The 14,131-nt window shown below is 33.6% G+C and overlaps 1 protein-coding gene across 4 annotated transcripts in view; it reads left to right on the top strand.

Annotated features, from left to right (window-relative positions):
- The window catches only part of LOC125661527 (monoacylglycerol lipase ABHD2-like), a 35,350-nt gene extending 25,647 nt beyond the window's left edge, over positions 1-9,703 (top strand). Inside the window, exons 8-10 of one of the 4 annotated variants that reach the window (XR_008798089.1) lie at positions 299-530; positions 3,962-4,096; positions 5,215-9,703. Coding sequence is in view for 1 of the 4 variants with exons in the window: in XM_048893565.2 (XP_048749522.2) it covers positions 299-483 (185 nt within the window). In the remaining 3 variants the exon portion in view is untranslated. Of the gene's footprint in view, positions 1-298 lie in introns of all 4 variants that reach the window. The other 3 variants (XR_007364959.2, XR_007364960.2, XM_048893565.2) reach the window with 3 other exon arrangements.
- The last annotated feature ends 4,428 nt before the right edge of the window (positions 9,704-14,131 follow it).

The raw sequence follows: 14,131 nt of genomic DNA, 5'->3' as shown, positions 1-14,131 counted from the left end.
TTTAGGTTATAGCCAATAATAGCTGAGACCATGGAACACTGGAATACGCCCTTCCTGTACTTACATCTTATTTGTGTGTCATGTGAGTTTCTTTATTGTCAAATTTGACAAGGTAAGTCCTTTTAAATAATTAAAACTTCCGCAATTTGGTTAAAAATTCATAATTTAGCCCTAATTTTTTTAAATTTTACCCCTAAAATTTGCCCTTATTTTTTGTCCAAGGGTGCTGGACAGCCTGCTCTAGATATAAAGCACAATCTGCTGAATTTGAATTAAAGTGTGTATTGTGTTTTTCTAGTGTCACACACCAACAGTCTGCTAGTGGAGACCAGGCACGGGGGCCATCTTGGATTTTTTGAGAGTGGGATTTTGACCCCTGATCCCATAACCTGGTTAGACCGATCAGCACTGCAGTACGCGGAAGCTATTGTGACACTGTTTGTTGCCAACAAATTGCCACACCAGAAATTCAAACAAGCATAAATGCGGTGCATTAAACAGGGCTTTTATGGAGGAGGTGGATTGCCTCTGTACGTATGTTTTCAGGTGTCGAGTACATGCAAGTACGTGGACACAATTGGTATGATGAAATTTCAAAGAGCTTCAAATTGAAAACCAGGGCAACCTGACAAAAAGTTATATGCCATTTTTAAATTGCCATTTTTCACGTGTGTGGTTTTTTTGGTTGGGGGGTTTGGTTTTTTTTTGGTATTTTTTTTTTTTTTTTTTTGTAATTTCTCATGTCATTTTTTGGAAGTATATTTTGAACAAATCTGTGATTTACTGATATACATATATGTATGTACATGCAGGTCCGTTGAGACAATCAAAACTATTAATGCTGTATTTAGGTGGACTTCATTTTATTTGTGAATTCTGTTACGAACTACAGTATGTGATTTACAAATTGATGTACAGTATAATTTGTCCAAACCGGCCTCTGAGTACTCCGGCGCTCTGTCAATTCCGGCCACAAAATATAGTCCCTAACATTTCTTTAACAAATCCTTTATTGATAATTCCCTGTACTCCGGATACTGCGTATTCTGTATATCGGCCGGCTTACACAGTCCCAACTGCTATTAATTAACTTTAATTATCCTGTGTAAACCGGCCCCTCGATGATACACCACCCTTATTGTTGCGGTCAATTGTATTCGGTGTACACAAGGTCCCATCTGCTCGTAATAAGCTCTAATTATCGCATTTAAACCAGCCACCCCACGATGACCAACCTGTTGGTATTTGTGGTCGATCACACGCGGTGTACACAAAGGGTGTCTCAAGGGAAGCCACAGGTAAGTAAAAGAGTGCAACTGGCGAGGAGTCGCGATCAGTTTAAAATAAAACCTGATTTTTAGGGGGTGCACTTTTCAATTATGACAGCACCACGCACGAGGTAATGGCGACCTCCCCCTAACGACAGAGACGAGAACTGACATTAAAAGATAAAGTTCAATTAATCGATGAATTCGATACATTCTTGGAATGAAACAAAATCGGCAACAATCCCGTTATGTTTTCCAAAAGCAGGATTTCCCCTCGTGGACTTCTCGGAGCTTTACGGCGAGTCAGACTGTGATGATATGCAGTTAGTTAGCACAACTCGCCATGTCCGGTCGATCACTCGGCATTACATCAATTTCCGTTTCACAAATTGGGACAGTTGAAAGTGATACATTTACAATGAAAGATGGGAAAGACAAATTTTAAACGAACACAACACAAACTTGACGAACGTACATAATGTAGCACTTGATAACGGCGATGATGTAGACGAAATCGACAATTTACCAACAGAAAATTGCGCGAATAATTCCCAGATTTTAAACTGTTTAATAAAAATTGAAACTTTTTCAAATGAGCACGACAATAAAACACTGACATTTATATTTTTACATTTTGAATTCTTTTGTGATAAATGTATATTAAAACGTTAGCAATCATTACACACGTATGCATAGTTAGTGAATACAAGGGAAGCAACTCTCATTCTTGTCAACATTCTGCATTCCGGACTCTGTGCAAACCGGCCAATTTCTTTGGAACCACACATAGCCGGTTTAGACAGATTATACTGTACATTATTCATTGCCTGTTCAGCCACATACCTGTATCTATGGTTTATTACTATGAATATTCCTTGTTTGTCAATTTTTAAGGATACTCACTACCAACAAAAAGCTTGAAATCGTTTTTTGATTAATACATGTAATTATCATCTTTCATTAGATTTTGAAATACAATCAAATCGAATATAAGCCAAACATAAATAGAGCTTACAGTTTGCATCAATCATGATCATGTATGTGCTTGAAAATTGGCCAATTAAAAAAATGCTGGATATACTAAATGCATAAATAAGTTTCCTCATTTTGAAAACTTAAAGTTGAATTTTTTATCTAAGATCTTCGGGAAGTTCTCTCCTCTGGGAGTGTTTAATTGGCATTACTAAGTCCATTTGACATCTTTCATTTGTTTCAAAGTTGAGTTAAACACTATATAGAATTTTTTTATGCTAGTGTATATACCCCCTTCCCCCTTTTTTGCTTATGAAAAAAAGTCTGAATGAAATGACTTATAGTACTACCAGTCTACGGATGAATCCTTACTAGGGACCTGTGATTGATACCCTATAGTAATCAACTCGTGTGCATCCATGCAAATAATTTTTTCCGATTTTTTTCTATCCCTGCTGCCCCTGTATTGTATGTTATACATAACTTATTAAATTTATTGCAGTTTTTGAGTTTGGGCTTATTGACATAATATGTTTAGAAGAATTATGGACCTTGAGTTTAGCGAATTATGCCACAAAGCAGGGCCCTTTTTGTGCTGCTTGCCGTGAGAATGATAGCTAGGTTTAGTTTGTGTTTAATGTTGTGATCTGTGTAGTTTGATGACTTGTCACCTCAACATCTCCAAAATATGTATTTCTCACAGGCACCTGAAGTATGAATATTACTATCCCCCCCCCCCCCCTCACTCTTTTTTCATTTTTTAATTAATTTTTTTTTTGTGGCAATAATTTCTCTGAAATGTATGAATTCCCAGTCTATCTCATTCCTCTTTCGATTCATGTAATCATTTCACGCTTTTTGTAAGCTTTAGAGATTGGCCTTCTACCAGTATAATAAAATACACAAGGTAAGAAACAAAAATTTGTAAACAAACATACAATTCAGAGAAATTATTCCCACCAAAAAAAATTATGGGAAAAAAGGGGGGGGGGGGGTAGTTATATCCATACTTCAGGTGCCTGTGGTATTTCTCAGCTGTTAGAACTGAAAATCACCAATACAGTCACCTTTCTGGACATTCCTTGTGCTATTGTTATTTTAAGGAATTTTGAAATTCCCTGTGGCAGTGTTTAAGGAATTCTGGAAATTCCCTGTGCTAGTGTTATTTTAAGGAATTCTGGAAATTCTCTGTGCTAATGTTATTGTAAGGATTTCTGGAAATTCCCTGTGCTGGTGTTATTGAAAGGAATTCTGGAAATTTCCTATGCTAGTGTTAATGTAAGGAATGCTGGAAATTCCCTGTGCTAGTGTTAGTTTAAGGAATTTTGGAAATTCGCTGTGGCAGTTATATTGTAAGGAATTCTGGAAATTCCCTGTGCTAGTGTTATTGTAAGGATTTCTTGAAATTCTCTGTGCAGTGTTATTTTAAGGAATTTTGGAAATTCCCTGTGCTGGTGTTATTGTAAGGATTTGTAGAATTTCTCTGTGGTAATTTCATTAGGGGGATTTCTGAAAATTCCTTGTGCTAGTTTTATTGGAGGGATTTCAGGAAATTCTCTGTGTAAGTGTAATTGCAGGGATTTCTGGAGATTCCTTGTGCCCTTTAATTTGTGACCACATGATCTAACACATGATTTGTACATTTTGTTTTGTATTTGTATTAGGCATCAGGTTTTCAAGTTTTCTTAGATTCAATCTTGGAATTTTTTTTTACCTTGTAGTAATGATGACGGTTAGGTTACTGGTGCAGCAAATTCCAAGAGAAGGGAAGAATATTAGGCTTAACATGACATCAGGTGATAAGGGATCTTTAAAGTTCTGGATCTTTGTTCACTTTTATAAAGGTTAGATCAAAAGTGAGTACAGCCAAGTTTATGGCTCCATTATCAGATTATGTAATTCGTTTAAAATAGCAATTTTAATTATACTTTAAGACATATTCTTGCAGAAAACATTTCGGTCTGCATGTGAAATCAGTAAATCAATACACAGCCATTTGTGCCTAATGTTAACTCAATGTAGATTTAATTTTAAAAATTTAGGCCTAACATTAAAGTCATGTAAAAGCTTGTTTAACATTGATTTAACGTTAAATTTTAACGTTAGATTAATGTTGGGCACTAGTGGGCGGGGGACCCGAGGTAGGGAATATAGTTTGTTGGTTATGTGAGGTTATTAACTAATGATGATGTTATCATAAGCTATTCTGTATATTTTATTACATTTTTGCATTGTAACTATAATCATCTCGCATATCAAAAAAAAAAACTAATGACATTTATATTTGAAAGAAAAATGAAATATAAAATTGACATTTTAAAAATACTTGCCTAATGGAAATTGAATTACACATAGCATATTCCGAGTTAATTTCCTTAGTCCCCGCCCACTGACAGCATTCAATTACACACATCTGGGGATATAAATACATCAAATGGTTATTATGGACAAAGTAAAAGTCAATTAATAACCAAAATGCTCGGCTATCTTGGGTGACAAATCTGGAGGTTTACTCCCATTATTTCTAAATTTTTGGCGAAAGATGGATGGGGGGCTGGCCCACTCTAAATGCACCACTGATATTACACCACAAGCAATTGTATATCTAAGTAGAGTTATCACCCTTCCTCTATTTCTGATATTAGTGGTTAAATGATCTACATTGACCCTCACCAACCCCCCAAAAAATGCATGTTACTAATTTTTAATCTTAATTTATCCATCGTTTGAAAATGTTTGATCCTTATTGTTTTTGGTCTGTGTTGTTTGTATACCATGTTTGAAAAAATGCATGTGATATGTTGCAAGTCTGACATGCGAGTGATATAAATTGTGATATGAAAATTGATAAAACCTTTAAAAGGATTAGATATAAATAACATGGCAATCAAAATTAGATAACTAGTTGATACGGAGATAGAAAACCGCCGTGGTAGATGATTGGTTTATGCAGTCTTTCTTTATTATATTCTAGTATAACCGTGCCTGGTTTAGGAAGCTCAAAAGCAGCAAATGAAATCTTGATGATAGACTCTAATGTCCTGTTTAGTGACAGTCTCTGACCAATGAGAACAATGTAATGTAACTTAGTGACAGCCTCTGACCAATGAGAAATGGTGTAATGTAACTCGGGATCTAGCCATAGTGTATACATGTATAGATATACTCGCTCAACTTGATGAGATATATTGAACCAACTGAACTTCATGACTTTTCCGTTTAGTGAGGGTCAGTTTACGGGAAATCGTAACGCCCGTTAATTGTTGAAAATGAAGAAAGCTTACAGTGTATATGTTTATTGTATATTTCTCATTTCCTGTATTGCACAGAATCTCCCAATTACTCAGAAAAACAAGGATACAATATGTAAACAATCACCTTAAGGAGGTGTAACACAGCGTCATGTAATGGCCGCCTTCCTTTTAAAACATAAATGCGAATTTAGTTATCAACAATATTTGTCTATTTTTTTTTTTAGATTTAATTGCCTAACTGAGTAACTCAGTAGGTTAGCTGAACTGTAAATCGCGGGTTTAAGTCCAGCAGGGGTTTTAAATTTTAAATGGATTACTTTCAACTAAAACTGCATTTTTTGACTATATAAAGTAAATTTTGAAGTAAAGTTTTCAATTTCAGAATTTTGTTGTACATAACTTCCACTGTTCACCCACATTAAATTTCTCTGTTGTAGCATTCCTCCTTAATTCTAATCAATGTACTTTAATTAAGTTTTTTTTTTGTCATAAAGATCAGGGCACTACTCCTGTTTTCGAGACAGAAAAGGTATAATTTCTAAGGACTTTTTATATCTTATAAACCACGACCCTCAAGAAAAGGAAGACTGGGTTGTTTGTATGATGGGAGAGTAAGATAATGAAATCAGTGCAGGGATTTTTAATGAGGTTGAACGTTCCCTTTGTTTTTTTATGCCCCAGAATTCAGTTTTTGATATTTCTGTCTCATTATCTGTTGTCTGCAAACACTTTAACCTTGGTCGTAACTTATGAATGGATGGTGAAAGGTCTTTCATATTTTTGGATTTTTTTTATGAATTATGAAATTTGTGGGCATGTAGTTTTTGGTCTCTTTGTTTGTTTGCTAACTTTGACCATAAATGGATGGTGATTTGGCTTTCAGTGTCACAAGTGTTTACTGGTAACCAGACTTTTATTTTTTGTACCCACATTGTTTTTACCTCATAACCTTGACTTTTGAAAAACTATTAATTTAGGCTGTCACTTTTGAATTATGAGTGATCGAGCTTTCGTATCTCACAGGTGTTTTCCTTATTACATGACTTTTCTTTGGGTACCAGAATTGCTTTGCTGCCATAGAGGGGCATTATCGTTTCACACTCGCACATCTTTTTCTTCTTTTTTTTTTTTTTTTTTTTTTTTTACAAGAGTTGAACAATAGATATTTGTTCCTTATAATCTATATTTTCTGAGAAACTTTTTTGATGTTTGAATTTTATCATAGAAGTATTTTTAGGCTTTTATGTAAAGTTAAGTCGTCATATGTGAATCACTGTGCCTTCATTAAGAAATCTAAAACAATGAAACAAAAACCATAGAATACAAACAAGACATGGGTCAATATAAGTATTTATTGTATGATTACAGACAAAACATTGGCCAATCTAAATATTTATTGTATGATTACAGACAAAACATTGGCCAATCTAAATATTTATTGTATGATTACAGACAAAACATTGGTCAATCTAAATATATATTTATTGTATGATTACAGACAAAATATTTGTCGATATAAATATTAATATAAAACTTGTACGGTTACCAATTTTGATGCACCAGATGCGCATTTCGACAAATAATGTCTCTTCAGTGATGCTCAAGCCGAAATTTTGGAAATTTGGAATAACAATAAACTTGTGAGAGCTAAAAGAAAAACTAGAGTATGATTACAGACAAAACATTGGTCAATATAAATATTTATAGCATGATTACAGTCAAAACAATGGTCAATATGAATATTTATAGTATGATTACAGACAAAACATTAGTCAATATAAATATTTATAGCATGATTACAAACAAAACATTGGTCAATATAAATAATTATAGTATGATTACAGACAAAACATTGGTCAATATAAATATTTATAGTATGATTACAGACAAAACATTGGTCAATATAAATATTTATAATATGATTACAGACAAACCGTGGGTCAATATAGATATTTATAGTATGATTACAGACAAAACAATGGTTAATATAAATATTTATAATTACAGAAAAAACCTTTGTCAATTATAGATATTTATAAAATTAAAACCCATGAACTGACATTGAGAAACTTTTTGTAAATCATGTTTTTCTTTTTATAGATTTTTTGCTTGAGACGGAAAAAAAATTTAAGGAAAAATAGGTTTATCGCATACAGCTTTCTTGTACATTGTGTTTATATTTAGCCATGGATAGAATCTGATTTCTTTATACAGCATGTAAATTCTATTTTGGCTACTGATTGTTCTGTACTTTGTACACACTTTTTGCTCAAATGAAGTGAAATCTACATTGTTCTGTGAAATCAGTAATCGTGATTAATATTTTTTCTGTTCAATTTTTGGCTCTAGTTTTTCTTGTTCTGTGTACTTCTGTGTACACTCTAACCACTTGATTTATCTGAATAGAAATTAACAACAGATCTTATATAAAATGAATTGCTCATGTTTTTTATTTTTTATTCTACAATGTTTTGATTTGAATTGTGTTAAATATTGATTTGTGATTACCGGTAATCATTTCGAGCACAATTTTTTTTTTTTTATTCACTATGCTGATATCAATTAATCATTGTGTGTATGTTACTAGTAGATACTATGTCGAGTTTTATAAATCACTATTGACATAATTACCATGCCAACTTTCATAAATCATTGTATCAACATGATCATGCAATTACTATGTTAATTTAAGTTTCATTAATCACTATGCCATTCACAAAGACTAGAATATCTATGAGTTAATTGCCTCAGACTACAGCAATGTCATCAGGATCCTGCTTTTCCATCAGGATGGGGTTTCTTTTACTAATTTAAGATTAGAACATGATGATTTACATGATAGAAGATGAAAATTTTCTTTTCTGACACAGTTCTGATTGGTTATAAAGGCTCGTAAACAATCCCTATTTCATTTACTCTCTATTGGTTAATTGTGACACAATACCGTATCCATCCTATTAAAGACAATACATTACCGTATCCATCCTATTAAAGACACGTTGTGTTTTAACTCCTTATTCTCATTTGCTTATAGTTAATTGATTGTGATATAGTACCCTAATTATCCTGTTATAGACTGTTGTGTTTTAACCCTTCACCTTAATCTCATTTTGATTACTTACTGTTGGTTAATTGTGACAAAATACCGTATTCATCCTATGATAGACACTGTTGTTCATTAACTCCCCTTACTTTCATTTACTTACGATTTATTTAAATGTGACATCGTACCGTATTCATTCTATGATAGACACGGCTTTATAACCCCACCCACCCCTGTCCCTGTCCCTGTCCCTCACCGATAACCATTTAAAAATATTTAATTAATTACTGATCAAGGTAAATCGTTAATGTGACGTCATAGGTTAAAGTTAAATCTTTTCACATGATTTTTTTTTTTTTTAAACAATATTTTATGTATGAAACATAAATGGATTAGGCAGCAGGCTTGCAGCCTATACAAGCCTTCTCTTACATATGATTGAAATTTATCTCTTGAAGAATTTTTTTTTACCATGCAGGTGCAAACAAAAAATAATTGGTGAATTTATTAATGCTGAAAAAAAGTAATATTTTCCTAAAAAAAAAAAAAAAATTATGGTATGAGAGAAGATGCATAAATCATATCTTTAGTAAAATATTTCCAATTGTAGGAAATGTTATAGGTCAACACTCTTTCCAATAAAAGAATTATCTTTTACTGATACACGGATTTTACTTTGGGGTATGAAATTAACAACAAAATGTTCACTGCTGTTAACAAGTTTATATTGAATTTGAGTAGATTCACGTAATAGTAATATATTTACGCTGTGTTTCATGTATGACTGGTATTTATTTTGTCTATGCATGTGCTTTGTAACAATTGTTATAAATTTGTCGTTAGAACTTGCGTACAAACCTTTTGTATATTATATAAATATATATATGCAATAAAATATGTTCTTATCAAACACATGTGATGAAGGGTAACAACTCCTGCTGGTATTTCCTGTATTGCTTGTCTAGTATGCAATGATTTCCCTGATATTCACAATTAATTTACATTTATTTATAAAGTAGCAATTTATTTTAAAACTTTTAAAATTATGTCATTTTAACCATTTTTGTGTATTTTTATTCTGCTGTTTAACGAAAATGTGAGAATTTCTTATGTGGACATATATACCTCTGTTTATGTATGTCCAACAAATTAAAAACAAAAACATATTAATTTTCTTTTATTATTGATGAAATTAAACTGTATAATATTAGATGGAAATTAATAGTTTTTAGCTCACCTGAGCTGAAAGTTTGATCGCTTTTTGTCCGCCATCTGGCTGTCTGTCTGTCTGTTAAACATTTACATTTTCAACTTCTTCTCCAAAACCACTGGGCCAATTTTAACCAATGTTGGCACAAATTATCCTTGGGTGAAGTGGATTCAAAATTATTCAAATGAGGGTCAACCCCCTCATCCAAGAGGAGATAATAGCATCGGTAAAAATAAACTGAAATTTTTTTTTAAAAATCTTCTTCTCCAGAAACAGTAAGCCAATTTCATTCAAACTTAATGTAAATCATCCTTAGTTGAAGGGAATTCAAACTTGTTCAAATTAAGGGCCAGGTTCTCTTCAAAGGGGAGATAATCACAAAAGTTTAAAAATGGGGTGGGTCATTTAAAAATCTTCTTCTCATGAACCACTGTACCAGTATAGTTGAAATTTACGTGGAAGTTTGCTGACATAATGGAGATTCAAGTTTGTTCATATCATGGCCCCCAGGGGTTGGATGGCGCCACAATAGGGGAAATTATATTTTATATGTATATAGGAAAATCTTCTCAAGAACCATTGAGCCAGAAGAGTTCAAATTTACATGACAGCTTTATGACATAGTGCAGATTCAGATTTGTTCATATCATAGCCCCCAGGGGTCGGGTGGGGCCACACTAAGTGAAATCATATTTTATATGTGTTTATATAGGAAAAATCTTTAAAAAATCTTCTTCTCAAGAACCATTGAGCCAGAAGAGTTCAAATTTACATGGAAGCTTTCTGACATAATGCAGATTCAAGTTTGTTCATATCATGGCCCCTGGGGGTCGGGTGGGGCCACACTAGGGGAAACCACATTTTATATTTTTAAAAAACCCATTTTATTTGTACATAGAAGCTTTCTGATATAGAGCACAATAAAGTTTGTGAAAATGATGGCCATAAAAGTGTGGTCACAATAGGGCAAACCATATTTACATGTCTTTGAAGAGAAAATAATCTTTAAAATTTAAATTTTTGTATCAAGAACCACTGGGCCACAAAGTTTGAACTTGCATAGAAGATACCTGACATAATGCAAAATCACGTGTGTAACAGTCATGACACCTGGAGCTCAGATGCAGACATTATCAAAGAAACTATTTTTACATTGGTTTTAACTGTATTATGAAAACCTTTTTTTTAAGAACATCTGAGCCAGAAGTATTTCAATGTATCTGAACCTCCCCAACATAGTGCAGAATCAAGTTTCTTAAAATCTGACATGGCTCCTGAAAAGTTAATGGAATAACAATGGGAAATTCATTTTCCATGTGTTAAAGTGACTCAGGTAAGCGATGTGGCCCATGGGCCTCTTGTTCTACTTTGCACCCATAATTGTGCGAGTACGGATATAAAGATCCAATCTGTGGTCCCCCCCCTCCCCACCCCCCCCCCACCCCCCACCGCGGTGGTCTAGAGGTGGAGCGTTCGCCCCACATGTGGAAGGTCGGGGTTCGAATCCCTGCAGACCTAAGCGGTTAAAACAAGTAGTGATATTTCCATCTTTAAACGCTCGGCATAAGGTGTGAATGTCACGGGTCCTCGGAGAGGACCTGAAAAACGGATGACCCGTGTTACAATAGGTGTGGCACTGCTCAATGGCCATAAGAGCCGAGCATAGGCCAAAATTTGAAGTTCTTCATCGTTAAACAAGATACAATCAATCAATATTTTTTTCTGGGCGCGGGATTTCACCCTTCCTTAAACTATCTAACTTTTAGATTTCTACGCTTAATTTTTTTTTTTTTTTTTTTTTTTTTTTTTTTTTGCAATTTGTCAATGAAATTTATGCAATGTTGGTAAATTTATTATTTCTCTACAATAACAATTACAGAATAGTTGTTTATCTTTTCGTACAGATCAATTTATCATTATTTAATAATAAATGGCATGCGTTGTGATATTTAGATAAAACGGACTGAATTTCTGAGAGTTATTTGGTTGTTTTCTTGGTCAAATTATAAAATTTAGCAAATTATCAAATGGAATGTGCTTTGATTTTATCAAATACTCTAAAGGACACTGGGGAAAATAAAACAACAAAAGATGGATACATGGGTTGGATTAAATTTTTGACATACACAGTAGTTTGGTTGTAATAAGTAAGTACTTATTAAAGATACAATTTAAAAAAGAATTAACATAAGGGACTATTTAAAGTATACATGTGTAACCTTATGTATATACTGCTCAACATTTTTACGTCCCACCATGAATATGACCGAGGCAGATATATACAGTGTTTGTCCTGTCCCTCTTCCGTCCGTCCATCTGTCCTACCGTGACACTTTGTGATTAGCTCTGTTTTTAGCACATTTTCAAAGAAACTATTCCAAGATATTTTCATCAAACCTTGCATGATGATACATATTGGCATCATCTATTTAACTGCATCAATATATTTTTTTTACCTTTCCTTTGACCTTGACCTCACTTTTCCATATTTGATGTTTAGCCCAGTTTCAAAGCAACTTTTTATGAAAACTTTTACACTGATACATATCAGTGGTAGCTATTCAAATGGGGCATTATTTTATGACCTTGACCTTCCCTGTAATATTGACCTCGCTATTTCCTATATGGTGTTTAGCTCAGTTTCAAAGCAATTGATGAAGATTTTTTTGTCCCTTTCTGAATATGGCAGGGACATATAGTAGAGGAGCAGATTTACAAGTCAAATTTTAATTAAATTGCATAGTGTTTGTCATGTCAGTTTATGATATTCATGTATGGAAATGGGGATCAGAATTTCATGCGAATATGATATTTTTTTCTTTTGTTAGAAGTCATTTTGAATAATGATAACCTTTCTATTGATAGCTATGCGACATTTACCCATTGCAAAATATGCTACATGTATTTATCTTTATAGCCAGTTTCTTAGAATTTTTGTAAATTTTAATAATATTCAGAGTGAAATGAATGGGGAATACTTGAATTAAATAGTTTAAATATAAAGACTGATATTTGTATGCCCCCGAGATCGAAGATCGGGGTGGGGGGGGGGGGGGGGGGGGCATATTGTTTTTGTCCTGTCTGTCATTCCGTCATTCTGTCTGAAACTTTAACCTTGCTAATAACTTTTGAACAGTAAGTGATAGAGCTTTGATATTTCACATGAGTATTTCTTGTGGCAAGACCTTTCCGTGGGTACCAACTTTTTTGACCCTGTGACCATGACCTTGGAGTTTGACCTACTTTTTGAAAACTTTAACCTTACTGATAACTTTTGAACGGTAACTGATAGAGATTTGATATTTTACATGAGTATTCCTTGTGACAAGACCTTTCCGTTGGTACAAAACCTTTTGACCTTGACATTTGACCTACTTTTAATTTTTTTTTTTACATTGGTCATAACTTCTAAATGGTGAATATTAGAGCTTTCATATTGTACATGAGCATTTCTTGTGACAAGATCTTTCTACTGGTACCAAGATATTTGTCCTTGTGACCTTGGCCATCTTCGGAATTGGCCATTATCGGGGGCATTTGTGTTTCACAAACACATCTTGTTTTCATTAGAACACTTCACTTTGCCGTAGAAATTATGCATTACATTGATAAGCATATGAATTTAAAAACTAAAAGTTAATAATACACTGAATTCCTTGTACATTACATTTCTCTCTTTTTTATTCATTTACATGTAATTATGTAAAAAAAAAAAATTGTTCTTTGTTCTCACATTTTCATGTGTATATATATGTTTTTATGTAATATATGTATATTCAATATACTCTCTGCAAAGAGGAATAAAATATTGAATGAATGAATCGCAAAAATATAAGTAAGTTTTTGAAAGTCAACGTTTTCGTAAAGGAGAGACAACCCGTGGACAAATCTAGTGCAATACTTAATAACTAACAGTAACTTAAACCTGGTTTTATTATTAACTGCATATAATTTTTAACAACCGAGAATTAAAAAAAAAATGATTTTAAGGAGGTTAGCTCCTGAGCTTTTTAGCTATTTACTAGTGCAATACTGATCCCATTGGTGCAAACATATTACATATCTATTATTGAACCCTATCCAGTTGGGGGGGGGGGGATTGATTGAATATTGTTTAACGTCCCTCTCGAGAATATTTCACTCATATGGAGACGTCACCACTGCCGGTGAAAGGCTCCAAATTTTAGGCCTATGCTCGGCGCTTATGGCCTTAGAGCAGGAAGGGATCTTTATCGTGCCACACTTGCTGTGACACGGGACCTCGGTTTTTGCGGTCTCATCCGAAGGACCACCCCATTTAGTCGCCTTCTACGACAAGCACGGGGTACTGAGGACCTATTCTAACCCGGATCCCCACGGGATTTGTGTCAATTCAAATTTTAAA

The sequence above is a fragment of the Ostrea edulis genome, chromosome 8, assembly GCF_947568905.1.
Source record: "Ostrea edulis chromosome 8, xbOstEdul1.1, whole genome shotgun sequence".
Lineage (NCBI taxonomy): Eukaryota > Metazoa > Mollusca > Bivalvia > Ostreida > Ostreidae > Ostrea > Ostrea edulis.
The sequence above is the reverse complement of the archived record's forward strand: the minus strand, read 5'-3'. Positions and strand labels throughout refer to the sequence as shown.